This window comes from Nannospalax galili, unplaced genomic scaffold (assembly GCF_000622305.1).
Source record: "Nannospalax galili isolate Female #2095 unplaced genomic scaffold, S.galili_v1.0 scaffold940, whole genome shotgun sequence".
In the NCBI taxonomy this organism is placed as follows: Eukaryota; Metazoa; Chordata; class Mammalia; order Rodentia; family Spalacidae; genus Nannospalax; species Nannospalax galili.
In genome coordinates, this window is record NW_008346079.1 from 54579 (window position 1) to 71778 (window position 17200).

The window sequence follows — 17200 nt, forward strand, 5'->3', positions numbered from 1 at the left end:
TCAATGAAGGGACAGGCAGGACGGAGGTCAACACACAAAGACTGTGAATACGTAAAGAATGTTTACAGACTATGATGGCTCAAAACTGAAATGGCCCCTACAGATTGGCATGTATGATCCCTAGCTAGTGTTACTGTTTAAGGAGGCTATGGAATCTTCAGGAGTGGGGCCTCACAGGAGGAAGTGGGTCACTAGAGGTGGAACTTTGAAGGTTACAGACCAGCCCTGAGTTCTGGCTTTCCCCTCTGCCCTCTGGTTACCACACCCACCCAAGCAGATCTCACTGCATGCCCCCACCTCCATGCCTTCCCACCGTAATGGACCAAAGTCCTCTGACACCATGAGTCAATGTAAATGTTAAGTTGTGCCTGCTGAGTGTGTTGCGGCACACAGACTTAAACTGGTACAGATCTTTCCATGCACTGCGTGAGGAGAGAGGAAGGAAGCCCAGGATCCTTGCAGGGGCCACTATCCAAACCTTCCCAAGCTCAGCATGGGAACTAGATACACATCTTCCTTCACTCACGCAGGACTGGGAAAGGACAAGTGGTTCTAGATGATCCATAGCCTGGAGTAGTCAGTCCATGCAGGCCAGGACCCTCCTACTTGAGGCTAAGCAAGCTATGCTCGGGGAAACACTTCTTTGTAGAAAATTGCAAACGGAGGTGTTGGGTCACAGGATCAAAGTTCCTAGACTGGAAGGTTAACTCTGTTCATTCTAGCTGTGAGACAGTAGGAAAGAGGACCTGTTTTGTTTTAAATTTGGTATTACATTCTTATTATTGTGTATGTGTGTATACACATGCATGAACATGCCACAGCACTCATGTGCAGCTCAGAGGATAGCTTACAGGAGTTGGTTTTCTCCTTCCCCACATGGGTACCAGGAGTAATCAGGTTCTCGGGCTTGGTGGCAATGTTACAGTAACAAAGGTCTCTTAAGAACAAACTCCTGGTCAAGAGAATAGACTCTCTGGCCTGGTAGCTCTGGTTCCAGTTGAACCCAGACAATTTCAGGACCATCCCTAGGAAGGACGGTTTACCTTAAGCCATGCTAAAGAGACAGGTTAAACACCTAGTGCGCTAAGGGGCTGCTGACATGTCCTCTTCCAGCCCCCGGCCCTAGTGTATGTAGTAGCTTATTTGGCTGGCTGTGGATATGGAGCTCTGTAAGTCTGTCTACATTCTAAATTCCTAGAAAAGAATAATGCCTGCTTTTCTTCTATTTCTTTTCTGAGCACACTTCCCCTAACGCTCTGGGTTTCCCCTACTTTGGGTTTCTTTACTTTCTTTAATGCTCCCTTCCCTGCCCTGCGGCTGCTAGTTTGACCTCCATGTGGCTTTAAATGGCATGGTTTTCCTGTTTCCTTCTCCTGTCCCTTCTCCTCTGGGCAGCTGCTAAGATTGACAGCTTGCCTGCCCTGGAGGGTTTTATTTAAACTCTAATAAAATTCTCTTTAAACTTCCATTTGAGTCCATTCCTAAATTCTTTTGTTAATAAGACTAAGGACCCTAAGAGAGGACCTTAATACCCCCTGTATCAGCAATGCGTTTACTCCCTGAGCCATCTCACCAGCCCCTATTTTAAATTTTTTATGTTTTTAATTATGTTTTTGTTAGTTCATAAAGTAGTTGGTTTCCAGATGATTCTTCACACATCCTTAGAATTGGTTAACCCTTCTCCCTTCCCCCGTTTCTCCTGCCCCCCCCCCCACCGTCTTTAAAGCTTCTCCTACTCCAAGACTCATTTCCTGAGTCTTGGCCTCTTCTGACCCTCACTTCAACTTACACACAGAAAGCTAAAAATGTGAATGGGAGAGAACACAGGGGGTTGGTGTCTAGGGCTCAGGTGACCTCCTGCACTCTGAAATGTGTCTGACTGCTGGGTGGCCCAGGAGGAGAGGCTCAACTTTTCTTAAATCTGGCTTTATTTTGTAAACTGAAGGTGTTAGATTTCATGTTCTTGAACTTCCCTTCCCTTCCTCCCTCCCTCCCTCCCTCCAGTGGTACCTGCCTGCTTCTCTTGGGGGCAGAAGGGCTGTCCTGGCCCTTTGTCCCTTCTGTGTGAGTCTGTCTCTTTTAGAGTAATAAAGGAAAGACCAGAGGTTAGACAAGCAACAAAAAGCCAGGCTAGGCGGACGGCAGTCAATTAGATCACCCATGTTTCCAGCCTCCTGAAAATTGATTAAAATCTGCCTTTGGCCATGCCTGGTATGTGGGGACTCCAATCAGAATCTTGATCCCAGAGTGGCCTCTGTCAGAGAAGGCCACCAAGGTGGGGAGAGAAGCATTCACCAGCCTCCTTCAAGACAGGTTCTGTTTTGACACAAACATGTCTTAGAATCCCTTCTTGAGAACTGTGTGTCAGGTGGACTGTGAGGACCCCGTGCTGAGCCTCGTGTCCTGAGGCAGACCCTCCACTTCTCCAGAAGGAAGCACGGGGATCAATGTCAAAGGTCTGCACGCCCACACAAAGTGGCCAAATCCATGCACAGGGTCCCTGGGGTGCTGTCAGAGGACAGCAGCCTTGGACATCCACCAGTGGAGGCTGAGACCCCTGCTGTGATACCTTACAGTGACTGTCAAGCTAACAGCACAGCTTGGAGACAAATCTCTGGGCATGTCTGTGAGGGAGTCTGGAGTTTAGGTTAGCTAAATTGAAGACCCACCACACATGGGAACAGAGGACACTATCACATGGGCTAAGGTCCCTGACTGAAGAAAAAGAAGTAAGCTGCGGCCAGCATTCAGCTCTCTCTGCTTCCTGACGTGGATGCGGTGTGACCAGCTGCCTCACTCTCCTGCTGCTCTGCCCTCCCACCATGATGGACTGTACCCTTGAACTCTGAGCCAAGTAATTCTTCCTGAAGTTGCTTTGTCAAGTATTTCGTCACAGCGATGAGAGAAGTAGCTAATTCTCCAAGCTTGTCTCTGAATCGCCAAGACTGGGCTAAGCACCTTAAATGTCCCATGCTTCCCTTCCTTCCTCACCCGCAAATGTAATGATGTGTGTTCCTGCTTCATGGAGCCACTGAGGGCATCTCACGAAACAGGGTAACATGGCGGCTACCCTGCATCTGGCTCGGGGAAGCACTCAAAGTGATACATTCTCATCCTATTATGGGCCTGATTCTTGTCCCACAAGGATCTGGAAGTCATGTAGAAAGGACACACATTAAAGATCAGTTTACAACAGTAACTATGGGGACTGAGGTGGTGACTCAAAACGTGGGGCCCGGAGTGACTGGCACTGGGTGAAGTACTTGCCTTCAGGCATGAGGATCTGAGTTCAGATCCATAACACCCTCATAAAACTCAGGGCTCAGTGAGATCCGCCTGAGATCCCACCACTGCGAAGGCAGAGACCGGAGGATCCCCAGGCTCGCTGGCCAGCCAGTCTATGCAAATTTATGAGCTCCAGGTTTAATGACAGATCCTGTCTCAAAAAATGAGGTGGAAATCTGGAGAGATGGCTCAGTGGTTAAGAGCACTGGCTTCTCTTTCAGAGAACCTGAGTTCAGGTCCCAGCACTCACGACAGGTGGTTCAGGACCACCTATAACTCCAGTTCTAGGGAATCCAGTGCCCTCGTCTGGCCTCCAAGAGCATACACACACACACACACACACACACACACACACACGGTATACACACAGAGACACACACATAGATAAAAAATAAATACTAAAAAATAGAGAGTAACTGAGGACACCGGACGTCAATCTCTGGACTCCGTGCACACATGTACACACACATACACACACACACACACACACACACGGTATACACACAGAGACACACACATACACACATAGATAAAAAATAAATACTAAAAAATAGAGAGTAACTGAGGACACACGACGTCAATCTCTGGACTCCGTGCACACATGTATACACACATACACACACACACACACACACACACACACACACACTGCTGCTGCTGCTGCTGCTGCTACTACTACTACTACTGCTAAAATGATGTAATAATCTTCAAATGTTTCTTTGTTCTCTTTGTTTTGAGAGGTCAAGAGTTCAAGAGTAGGGCCAACAGATGGTTCAGTAGGTAAAGGTATTTGCTGTGCTAACCTGGTGACCCTCTATCCTTAAAACCCACATAAAGGTAGAGGAGAGTACTGACTCTATAAAGTTGTTTTCTGATCTCCACACTCATGTCATGGCATATATACCCACACACTTATCATCCACACCTAGACATAGGCACAATAATAATTTTTTTAAAAGAGTTTGGGGAGGAGAGATAGCTCATTGGTTAAGAACACTTACTATTCTCTCAGAGGACCTGAGTTCTAGTCCCAACACCCACATCAGGCAGTTCACAACCACCTATAACTCCAACTACAAGGAATTTAATGCCCAGGTAGACAGGTGGGAGGCGTAAGATGGCATCTGGTTTGAACACAGACTGCTGGGGTAGAGCTGGGGAATGCAAGGGTGTTACTTCTGCTTTTAAAGTTTTGCTCTGGGTGTTCAACAGAGAGCAAATTCTGCCACAGCGGAAAGGGAGGGAGGCACAGGGTACAAACAGGAAGTTGACAGAGAAGAGGTGGGGTACAAGGAGCCACTTGGAGTGGAGAGCCCACAGAACCAGCCGAGTGGTTGGACCTGGGCTCCTTCGTGCTACTGGATAAACAAAGGTGGTCTTTAAGGAACGAGGAAGAGGCAGAGCTGGTGTATGGAATCACAGGTCTGTGGCTTCCCAAAGGCAGGTGTTTTTAGGGTTCACAGAAGACTGGCAGACTGAGCTACGGGGGATCCCAGAAGACGACGGGAGCCAGGCAGAGGGACTGCAGCGACATGGTGGATCTGGACGTCTGCCCAGCAGGAAGACAAAACCGCGAACATTTCACAGTCGCCTGAGACAGTGGCTAGCAGAGCCTTTGCTGTTTGCTTGGAGGCTTGCCAACCCCACAAGGGGGCCTTTACCTCATAGACCAGGACGTCCAGACAGGGACTCAGTGGCTCATCTCAAATCACTCATCTGGCCAGGCCTCCCCAAAGAGCCTGGCTCCCAGAGCTGACTAGAGCTGACTGAGCCACAGGCCCATGGGCAGAGTCCCCGAAGGCTCTGAGCTGCGCCCCCTGCCCGGGTGGATGTGCTGCACCCTCAGAAAGCAACACTGGTTTAGAGGCTGGACTCATCTCCAGCTTTTCCCCGTAACCATGACACTGCAGGGAGCTTCCCCCTGAAATAGACCTTAGCCTTCTTTTTAGTCATTGATCCTGCCTGGAGGTGTTTTCCAGAACTTTCTCTGCTCCTTAATTACCTAGTAACGCTGAGGGCTTAGGAAAATGCTGTCATGTGTATGAGAAGGGGAGGGACACGAGAAGATGAGGACGATGGAGACAGCCTGGCACACCTCCAGGGTGGGTAATTACATGCTTCAGGGCGTGTTCTCCACATACAGCCTGCCGAGTACTTGGGGAGCTTTAGGTATGAAACGCGCTAAGAAACATGGAAGATATTATCATTATTATTATTATTTTTTTAAACATCTTTGAAAACGGGACTTCTCTGAAGCCACAGGGGTAAGCGCTCCTGATTGGGTTTTCGACAACTTGTTAGCTGTCAGCAGTTTGTCCTCAGATTATACATTTGACGGCTTTTCCTCCTTCTTGAGTCATTCTACACTGGAAGCACAAGATGTTGAAACCAGAAGAAACTGCACATTCTATAGATGGAAGTGTGAGCCCAGGGAGGGAGGAAGGAAGCCTGTGGCGCTCCTGACACAGGTAACGGAAACAGAGGACAGACAGGCCTGCCAGTCCCATCCGCAGCCCTATCCTCTCCACCCAGGCCCCGACGGCCAGGATGTAACAGTGGCTCAAACCAGAGCCTCACCACAGATGAGGACAGAGGCTGACAGGAGAAATGGACTTGACTCCCAAACTGACCTGGAACATGGAGTTGGATTCTTGCTTTACCTGTGTTCTGTGACCTGTGGTTGGGCTGCTCCCAGAGATGCTTGCTTTCTTTTCTTTTTTAAAATATTTTATTTATTATTTTTATGTGTATGTGTGTATTGTCCACGTGTAGGTAAGTGCACCCATGTTCTGCAATGCCTGCAGAGGACAGAAGAGGCCGTCAGATCCCCTGGAACTGGAGTTATGGCCAGTTGTTAGCTGCCATGTGGGTGCTGGGATTTGAACCTAGGTCTTCTGCAAGAACAGCCAGTGTTCTTAACCACTGAGCCATCTCTCCAGCCCCACAAGGATGCTTTCTTAACACACACTGTATCCAACCTTTTTCTGGCCCTTGCACAGAAAGGGACACCTAATTTTTTTTTAAACTCACAAAATCCGTTTTTCCTTATGTATGTGGTATATGCATATGTGTACATGCATATATGTGTAGGTACACATGTTTGTATATGTGCCTGTGGAGGCCAGAGACTAAGAGTGTCTTATTTTTTTTTAAGATAGAGTCCCTCACTGAACCAGGAGCTCACTGATGAGCTCAATCAACAGGCCAGTGTGTCCCCAGGATCTCCGTCTCTGGGATCACAGGTTTATACCTCCATGCCTGACTTTCATGCATTTTCTGGGAGTCACGTTTGTACAGCAAGCACGTTACCCATTTCACCATCTCCCAGCACCCCCAAATCTGTATTCCCACTGTCTCATGAAATGCAGACCTGAAGATCTTCCATTCTGGTCAGCATTTCCTGAGCGAATCCTCCCTGCCCTGACTGCCCTGAGCTCCTCCTGGCTTCCTTCATTCATTTTCCTATTTGGCCTAAGGAAGCAAATGAACTTGAGATCTCTGCCCAACACCATTTCTTTGATTTGCAATGAAAAACCATGCCAATTAAGTAAATGTAAAGCTATTTTGACTACATGGCAATACCTCCAACGCTTGTCAGGGACGGTCTCAGGACAGGATAATTTGCAGCTGGGGGTTAGGTGTGACACTGCTCTCGGGGCACAGTCTGGCCAGATTTGAACAGCTTTTGCACTGGCCTACCAGCTACCTGGAGCCCTTCCATCTGGGCTTCAGAAAGAAGTACACATTCTCAGATCTCCTACTTTATAATTTGAAAAGCCTTAAAAGGAAATAAATCTAACCTTCCTCCCAAGTGACATAATGGACCAGGAGGCCAGATGACATAGCCCATTAAGAAAGGTCTTTACAGCCTCGAGAACCTTCACTGGCATGGCCCACTGTCTATCTTGACAGTGTACCCTCTGTAATCTGCAGAATCACTTCACTCCAGACAGAGTCATGTGCTTCTTTGGGAAACCAAACCAAACCAAACCAAACCAGACCAGACCAGACCAGACCAGACCAGACCAGACCAGACCAAACCAAACCAAACCAAACCAAACCAAACCAAACCAAAGCTCTTAGGGCCTGTGAGTGGCTCAACAGTTGGCACTTGCCAACTGAGCTCCCTAATCCCCAGGGCCCACATGGTGAAAGGAGAGAACCAATTCCCAAGAGTTGTTCTCCAGCCTCCCACGTGTTGGCTGTGCACTTGGCATTCATGTGCCCAAAATACACACACAATAAATAAATAATAAATAAATAATGTGCAATTATAAGAAAGAGCTTTAGCCTCAGTGGTTTGAGCCAGATCCCTTGTGGTTATTGTGGGGCCTATACTACATATTCTACAAAGTCTGGTGGTATCCCTGACTTCGGTCCACACGTGTCAACAGCACTTCCCCAGTTGTGAGGACCAAAAATATCTCCAGACACTGCCAAATACCTCCCAGGAAGAGCATGGTCACCAGCTGGGAACCATAGTCTTGAACTGGCCATCTAGGCCCTCAGCCCTACCCAGCCCATAGTCATAGTGTCTCATGTCTATGGGGTCTGCCCATTATCAATCCCAGCAAACTATGAAGTCACCCTCTCAGGCTGGTGCTGGCATGGTTAACAGGACTGAGGGCCAGGTGTGGGGATGAGTTCCTAAGCTGACAGATACACAAAGGCCAAAACTGCCCACACCAGTGGCCTTCAGGGTCTTGTCTCCTGAATTTGAAGAATGAAATTCACAGACCACAGAGGGTAAAGTTTAAAGAGTTTGTTATAGATTCATAGGTGGTGGGTTAAGTGGAAGAAGGAGGGAGAGAGGGAGGGAGGGAGGGGGGAGGGAAGGGAGGAAGAAGGGGGAGAGGGAGGAATCAGCCACAAACTTAGGAAAGCATGGAGTTAGGAATTAGGGTTTTAGGCTTATGTGATTTCTGGAGTGTTTCAGGGCTGACTCCCTCCAAATGGGGCCATGGGGGGACAGATGTAGGTGGAGCCACTGCCTGGATTCACAGGCAACCTGAAAAGCTCCCAATTAAGAATCAAGATGTGAGTAAGAGAGGAGGGAGGTGAGGGAGGGAGGGAGGGAGGGAGGGAGGGAAGGAAGGAACAGGGAGAAATCCAGCAAGTACAGAGCTTCTGTGTAGCAGGAGCAGTTCCTGGAAAAAGGTACCACCTAGCTGCTAGTCTAGGGCCTTTTTAAAGGACTTACCACAGGACTTATGGTGGAAGCTGGGGTGAGGTATCGGGAGGGGGTGGGCTGGTCAGTCCAGGTAGCCCAGCCAGGCGTCTGCTCTCAGTTTCAGTCTTGTCGGCATGCACAGCTTTTAGGCAGAGGTGCCCCTTATAGGAGACAAAGAAACAGAATCCAGGGGCTGGAGGGATGGCTCAGCGGTTAAGAGCACTGTCTACTCTTGTAGAGGACCTGGGTTCAGTTCCCAACACCCATATGGCAACCAACAACCATCCCTAACTCCAGTTCTAGGGGATCTGACTCCTCTTCTGACCTCTGTGGACATTGCATGACACAGTGCACAAACATACATGCAGGCAGTACACTCATGCACATAAAATAAAAATAATAAATAAGTAGCTTTATAAAGGAACTCTTTTCTGGCACTCCTGGCCTCCACCAAGAACATGAGAACGGCTGCTTGGCGTCCCCACCCCCCCCACACACACCAGATTCTACCTCTCATGCTCACCAGCTCTTTTTGTCCCATGGCCTTGGTGAGCAAGTCTTGGGCTGACTTCTTCGGGTTCCCTGCCCCTCACCTTCACACTCTCTGGGTAGGTAGTCTGACACCATGGGCTCCGGGTTCTTGAGGTACCTGCCTCCTCTCCGGCTTCCAGCCTGGCTGACTGTCTCTCCTGGGTTTGCAGGCTTAGCCTCTGCAGGGACCTCCTTCTCCAGGCCTTTGAAGTCATGCTGGACCACACACACACACACACACACACACACACGCACACACACACATTGCTTCTCTGCACCACCCCACTGTGGTGTTCCTTTCTCATTAGAGAGTCTGTGTTGGTTGGCACTTGGCTAAGGGTATCTGCCATTCCACATTGACCTGCCTTGAAGCAGAGACCCTGCCAAGTCCCTTTCCCCTAGCACCAACCCCTGGATGAATACAGAGATTCCACCATAATTTGATTTGATGTCCACGCTTGAAAAGTGTAAATTCCAAGTATATTTAACCATTGAACAATTATGTAGCTAGTATACCACGGGGCACCCTTGATCACTTCCAAGGAGGGCAGACACTCAGGACCATCTTCTGGAAGAGCAGATTGTAGTATTTAGATGATCATGGAAACTACATCTTTCTGACTCCTTTAAGCCCCCACCCCAGCCAAACAAGTCTTTCCACTCCAAGTGGGCGATGAGGCTTTGCTAATTAATCCTTGTAAAGGACTTTGAGATCTTCTGAAAGGTGACGAAGTACGAAGGCTTCAGTGACAGCCTAATTATTATTATTACCAGGCACAAAGCTGAGAGAGCTAGAAAGATCCCCAGGTACCATTCAAAATAGTAAGAGAAAAAAATAATCCAATGAAAGAATTCTAACATGGAGTCTGTCAATCACAGGCTCCGAATGTTGGCCGGGTCTTTAAAAGTGGCCTTCCCAGAGCCTGTCCTCCCAGCATCTCTAGATGAAGTTCTTACCACAGTGCCCAGTGCTTGCCAGAACAGAAGAGGGGATGGTTTCCTGTGTTCACATCCTCAATCTTTTCTTGGTGGGGAGCGAGTGAATCACTGGACCTCATCAATAGAACAGCAATGAGATTGCCACCAAAAGGAGCCGCTGCACATCTAAGGCCTGGCCACTGACCACTGTTCAGCAAGAGATTAATGGTGGATAGCCATTGACATTATAAAAACTCTTGAGCTGCTGGGAGTGGTGTTGCATGACTTTAATCTCAGCACTCGGGGAGCAGAGGCTGATGGATTTCTGTGAGTTCAAGGCCAGCTTGGTCTAGCGAGTTCTAGATCACCCAAGGCTACATAGTGAGACTCTGTCTCAAAACAAACAAAACTGCACTTGAGCTAATTCATCAATCTACAAAAGATAAATCTCAAAGCCTCCAACCTCTATGCCTTTCCTACCTTGGGGTCTGTCTTGAGTTCTGAACACTACATCTCAAAATTCCAGCCACTTCATTGCAAACAAGTGTGTGTGTGATGGTGTAATGCAGATGAAGGAAGGGATCTCCCAATCCCCCTTTAGTCCTATGGCAAAAAAATAAATATCAGGTCCAAAGTCTATTCTCTTTCTTTCCTGCGTAGTCCTGTGCTGAGCCAGGACAGAGGAGCCTTGGTTACTGGTCAGAGCCTTCAGGGTCAGAGGCTTAGAACCAGCAAGATGGTTCAACTGACAAAGGTGCCTGCTGCCAGGGCTGATAACTCAGTCCCCAGTCTATATGGTGATAGAAGAGAATCAAATTTCACAAGTTGTCCTCTGACCTCCACTCCAGCACCAAGGCATGTACACACACACACACACACACACACACACACACACACACACTACTCTCCCCCCCACCCCCGCACAAAGATATACACACACACACACACACACACACACACACACACACACACAATTTATAAAATGGAGAAACAATGTATTTTAACATGTCGAGCTTTACTGGGTGTCTTAGTGTTTTTTCATATGTAAAACAGGCCCACAGTTCCCTCCTGGTGTAGGGCAGAGGCAGTCTACTGTGGAATTGCTACATAAACTGTAATGCACCCTGTTGTCGGCTGCCCCACAACCTACACTATCATCCTGCGCATAGCTGTGCTCTCTGGGTTCTCTCAGCAAGCTGCAGTCCTCCAGGGTCCACAGAGGCCCAGCTCCACACTGGACACAATGTGCACAGATTGGTACCCGTGCAAAATGACTCATGTAATTGCCCTGTGTGAATACCCTGAGCCTTTCTTGTTCACCCACCCACACATCTCTAGTGCTATGATTCCTGAGCCAGCTGCAAAGAAAGGAGAAGAGGGTCAGGTTCAAAGGCCTAGGGCTCAAAAGAGACCACCACCCATGTGGTTCCTAAAGGTAGTCAGGGTTCCAGCATCCAAATTCAAACTGCTTAAGTTCCTGGTTTGCCTTTCTGTCCATCTTCCCTGTAAGTTTCTGAAGAGGGATTTCTAGGGTCTTCCCCTTGGGAATTAGTTGTAGGAATAATTGGGCCAGTGGAGTGCAGGAGACAAATTCAGTGCAGCCCATGCACTCCTGGAAAAAGTGACCTAGATCGGGCTGCTGGTGAATTCAGGGCTACTGTGGGGACCCCCTGCCACCTACTGACCTGTGACTGAACCCACATTCCCAATAGCATCCCACCCCACGCCCTGGCTGGGGGAGGGGGCAGAGAGAGTGGAAGAAGGTGGGGGAGGAAGTGAAGGATATTGTGAGTCGCCCCTTTGGGGAGCACACACCACCCCCCACCTTCCATCATCTGCCTCGGCAGAGAGGAGAGGAAGGTGAGGATGGGGAGGTGAGGCTGAGGGGTAGTGGAGGCCAGTGCAGGGACTCTGAGCAAGCTCCTGGGTATTAACATAGAGAGCTTTGCAGCCTGTGTGAGTGTGAGGGGGAGAGAGAGAGGGAGAGAGCTCGAGCAAGCAAGGGAGGGAGAGAGAGGCAGGCTGCTCAGAGAGGAGGAGAGCCAGCGGAGGGAGAGGGGGAGCGAGCTAGCACTCCGAGCAAGAGGACAGGCTTCTCTGGGCTCAGTTAATCTGGCTGTCAGTCGGCAACGCTGCAGTTTAAGTGCTCAGCTCCCATTCCAGGGGAACGAGGCAAACCCCACGGAAGGAGGGAAGGAGGCCAAGGAGCGCGGTCTGCAGGAGGCAAGGAGTCGGCAGAGCGAGAGAGGAATCAAAGGAAGGGGAGGGAAATAGCAAACCTATGGTTGGACCTGGGCTACTTTTTCGCCAATGTAAAAAGGAATATGCCGTACATTTTTGCCTTTTTCTGCACCGGTTTCCTAGGCGCGGTCGTGGGTGCCAATTTCCCCAACAATATCCAGATAGGTGAGTGAGGGGGCTGCTGGGGATGGACTTTTGGGATCTGGCCAGGGATTATTTTGAGCAGGGGAGCTCTCTCACCCTATCCTTACTTACTAGGAGCTGTTGTGCTTGGTGATCAGAAGCCAGGATGGGAGGAAGACCCCCAGGCTGCCAGGGACAGGGACGGGAGGGGCTTCATCTAATACAGAGACAGGCCCAGGGGAAGTGTTCTCTCTCTCACACACACATACAGGTGCACACACACACTGCTCACACTCCAAGCATGAACGAGTGCGTGAAATGGAGGAACCACTGCTCCACAGAGGGAAAAAAATAATCCTGCTTTATTTGGGAGGTTGAGTTTAAGGAGTTAACTCTTGGTCTGTGGGTAGTGCCTCCTTTCATTGATGTATATAAATATGTATGGTGGGTGTATTGTGTGTGTGTGTGGTTATATATGCACATATAGCCTGATGGAGATTTCCTGGTTGGGGGAAGGGAAAGAGACCCCTCTTTGAGAAGGAGTGATATGAATTGTGCTTGCTCGCAGCTGCTTAGATGATGCCCCAGGCCCCACTCTGTAGCTCCAGCTCTCTGGACCCCTGTAGCTCATTCCTCCGCCCTTTGCCATCTGCCTTGCCGGGATGTGGTCCCCACTCCCCCATCCTGGACTTCCCAGCCTGCCCTTTCTTTCCTCCCTTGCTCCTTCCTCTTCAGTGTCCTGTGCAGACACCTACAAGGGTTTACACATGCAGACACACACATCCCCTCCCCTCCGGTCAGCAGCCCCCATCCCAGGGCTCCATCCATCCTCTCAACTTGCAGGCTGATTTCAACATGCTACATGCCTTCCTCTCCCCCATTTCCCATCATCGGTAGCTGTCTCCTCCTGCCTTTATTAATGAAGGAGCCAGTAGGTATTTCTGTTCCCTGTAACCATGGGGAACAGCCAAACTGGAGCAACGGCCCCAGTAACAAAGGGTGTCCGCGGGGCTCCGGGGGATCAGGGTGACCAGCATCTCAGTGCTGCCTGTGTGCCGGGCATCAAGCAGGCTGCTACGCTTTGAGGCATCTTGGCTGGCTCAGTTTCTGTTTCTGCCCCCACCAGAGGCTAGCTTACTAGGGAAAGTTCCATCGCTAGTTCTGCTCTTTGTACAAGTGTGCTTGTGGGGGGATGTGATGCAAGGCACACATGTGTTGCTAAGCACCTCTTTGGGCCTCTCTAGCTCCCTGGCTCCCAGTGCTGTTGGAGAAGCCATGGAGTAACTTGCTTTGTTTCCTGACACCTGTTAAGCCGTATTCTGATGTGTATGTGTTCTCCTGCCTTGCACACAAACTTCCTTTGGGAGACACTTCCCTTGCAGCCCAGGCTGTGTCTGCCTCCCACCTCCCACCTGCTCCCTCCTGTTTACTGCAGGGAGAGGAGGAAGGGGATGGAGATGGGTTTGGGGTGTGGTCATCTAAGAGAAGAGAGTGGAGCATCCAAATCAGGAGTGATTTGTTTTGTTTTTAGTTTTAATAATGAGGGCTTATGTGTGTGTGGAAGTCACCTGTGCTGTCTTATGGTGTGCTTTGTGTTAGTATTGCCCCTACACTACAGATGGTAATTGTAACCTCTCCTCAGGGGAGATGTGGACTGGCTTTCTCTAAGTCTGTGTCCATCAGGGGAGCTGAAACACAGGAAGGCTTGCATGGGCACGCTCACAGGTGCTCGTGCATCCCTGCGGACATTTCACCACATTCGGTCCCAGTTTGCTTCTGCGACTGCTCAGACCTTTGTTGTGGTTTTCAAACACAAGAGAGAAGCATCCACTTGTAGAACAAATGTTGCAAACATCACTGCTGTGAGGTCGTAGTTCTCTACGTACGTGATCTCCAGCACAACCCTCAGAAACAAACACAGATCCACTGCGCAAGAAGTTACACGCTTATTATTGGGGACTGTGAATTCCTGGCCAATCAGAGATAAACTTCTGTGTAAACATTCCTATAGTTCTGTCCCTAGAAATAGCTGGTTTCCGTTTGCAGGAATGTGTTTCAGTTCACTCACATACAAATATATACATAATACAAAATACAAAGCTAAGAATACAGAATACAAAGCTAAGCCCCTGTGTGTTACTCAGAATGGGAGCCCTGGAAGGTGCCTTTCCTGTGCTAGACTCTGATGTCAGGACTTATTGACATTCTTAAGACCCCACATCTGAAGCACATGGGATGCCCTTATGTAACCAGGCATTCCTAGGCAGCTAGAAACCAAGCAACAAAGGAGGGCAAACACTAAGAAACCCAGTGCTCAGAAGAAATAAGTAATAAACCTCTGGAGGCCACAGGATAGTCAAACTACATACAGGCCTTGCCGAGTTAAAGACCCAAAGCAGCAAACAGTCCAAGTGCTGCAGAAACCCATGGGGTTCTGGCCCTCAATTTCTATCACTTTGCAGCACTTCTTAACACCTGCAAGGCTCTGTGAGTGAGAGATGGGGCCCAGGTGAGAAGAGTTAGATGCGGGGAGGGTCTGTGTGTGTGAGAACAGAGGCACTGGGTGTCTTGCAGATAGGAGGGAGAAGAAGAAAAATGCTACAGGTCTCCTGTCTGTCTTCTCTGACCTCCACTGAGCCGTGGGGCACAGAGCCAAGCATTTCAGCAGAGTGATGGATGCCGGGCCCGTCTCAGGGGCTTATCTGTAGGGTTTAGGCCTCAGCGCCCATATCCGATTGAACACTTCTTCACTGCTGATTACGATGGTTGTAGCTGTAGGTTTGGTGGGGACAGGCAATGGGCTTTCTGGGTCGGGCTGCTAAGGAACTGAGACCTGTCTCCTCTCAAGATACCACCCTGCCTTTTCTCTCCTCACAGGGGGATTATTTCCAAATCAGCAGTCCCAGGAACATGCGGCCTTTAGATTCGCTTTGTCTCAACTCACAGAGCCCCCCAAGCTGCTCCCCCAGATTGATATTGTGAACATCAGCGACAGCTTCGAGATGACATACAGATGTAAGTAATGGCCTCTGATTCTGAGCTTTCTTTCTGTGCTACATCAGCGATGAGAGAGCCTGTGGGTAGGTGGTGGTGTTGCAAACATCTCCAGTCCTCAGTCCTCATTTGTCTTCTGAGAGAGCCCTCTGAGGAAAATTCCCAGAGCTTTTGAGTGATTCCAGCAGTTGGTATTTTAGATCCCACGGTGCCTGGTGGAACGGGCCCACTTTTCCACAGTCAGCAAGCTTTAAATGCCAGCCTGGCGGGGTCTTGGGTTGACAGCATGTGGCTTTCTTCACTGAGGTCTTCCCCATCTGTGGAAAGAGGAGCACATAAAGACAGCTTCTGAGCTGGAGCAGGAACGGTTCCGATTTTAGGACACTGTGTTTTAAACGCCCAAGTCATGTCATGCCACCAAGTTAGGAGGAAAATGTCCTTGTAGCTTGATGAGGAAAGGTGGGTGAGGAGGTGTGTATCTGGTTTCCTATTTGGGGAAAGTGACTAATAAATATTGAAACTTGGTGCTGACTATTTCCAAAATGGCTTGAAGTGATTGAATGCTTACAACAGTTTGTAGATTTAAAAGAGGAGGATCTGAGCAATCTATACTGTTTGTACGGTGGGTTGTTGACCCCTGTCACACGACTGGGATGCTTGGGTGGACACATTTAAAATGGGATGTGCAACTACCACTAGCAACTGGGACCAAAAAGTGAATCTGGGTGGTGGGTTGTATGGCTGTCACTGTGACGTATGAAAGTCCCAGAACTCATCAGTGGAGACATCTCCCTTCTGCAGATTAGGCTCTGGTAGAAATATGTAATGGGAAAGCTTAAAGTTTTAGAGAGAGAATAACTCCACACCCCAAACTAGATGGAACTCGCTCTGCAGTTGGCTTCCTGAGCGGCTGAGCTAATAGTGGCTGAGATGGACACCTCTTGCCTCCTTTGTCTTCACAGTCCCTTGCTGGGTGGTGGGCCCTCAGCGATTTCTGCTGACAAGGCTTTGAAGTCTCAAGTGAGAACGCAGAACTCCCCCTGTCCTCAAGATCACTCATAGGGTAGCGTTGATATGCATTCCGAGAGTTAGTTATACCAGAGGGATTTGGGTAAGGATGGCATAGAGATGGATGGAACTGTGTATTGTTGGTTATTAATCAGTTACTACACACCAGACCGTGTGATATACCAGCTTTTCACAGGGCGACTTATATAATCCTCACAGGAGCCTTGCCGAGAATCCTTACTGTCCTCTGAGAGATGTGGAAACTGAGGGGGAAGGGCTTACATCACATTCACAAACTCAAACTGCCCCTGGGGTCTGCACAAGAGTAGCTGGTAGGATAAACACATCGCAGTTTTGCATATTGATAAAGCCGAGGTTAAAAACCTCATTTATTGTTACCCACAATTCCAGCTTCTATTGACCTTGCCAAGACCACGATCCCAACAATTAAGTACCTGATGACAATATGTAGCTTGGGCAGGAAGGGTTTATTCTGGCACACAGTGTGAGGATGCAGTCCATGACACAGGGAGGGTGTGGTGGCAGGAGCAGTGTGCGGTTGCTTCTTCACTGCTGAGCTGACTGGGAGGCAGAGAGGGGCACGTGAGTGTTCTGCTCTCTCCTCCTTCCTTTCGATTCAATCCAAAACCCCAACCGATAGGGTGGTGCTGCCCACATTCAGGGTGGGTCTTCTCTATCAGCTAATCCTCTTTGGAGTGCCCTCACAGACGTGCCCATAGGTGTGATTTGGTAATGCCCAAGGCATTTCTAAATCCAACCAATCAATATTAACTACCACAGAAAAAAAACGGAGCTCGGGTCACATTGTTGGGCTGTGGTGCTATGAAAACACCCCACCAAGCGTGACAGAGTAGGTCCATAGTGGTCAGATAACCTCTCGTTTCCCTTCAAGTGGCCGGCAGTAGGTCT

At 49.1% G+C, this 17200-nt stretch overlaps 1 protein-coding gene across 7 annotated transcripts in view; it reads left to right on the plus strand.

Annotated features, from left to right (window-relative positions):
* The first annotated feature begins 11699 nt into the window (after nucleotides 1-11699).
* The window catches only part of Gria1 (glutamate ionotropic receptor AMPA type subunit 1), a 371033-nt gene continuing 365532 nt past the window's right edge, over nucleotides 11700-17200 (plus strand). For 5 of the 7 annotated variants that reach the window (XM_017800408.1, XM_017800409.1, XM_008842331.2 and 2 more), the window contains exons 1-2: nucleotides 11926-12310; nucleotides 15146-15283. In XM_017800408.1, coding sequence (XP_017655897.1) covers nucleotides 12229-12310; nucleotides 15146-15283 — 220 coding nt within the window. In that variant the 5' untranslated portion in view covers nucleotides 11926-12228. Of the gene's footprint in view, nucleotides 11765-11925; nucleotides 12311-14644; nucleotides 14778-15145; nucleotides 15284-17200 lie in introns of those variants that run through there. The other 2 variants (XM_017800413.1, XM_017800410.1) reach the window with 2 other exon arrangements.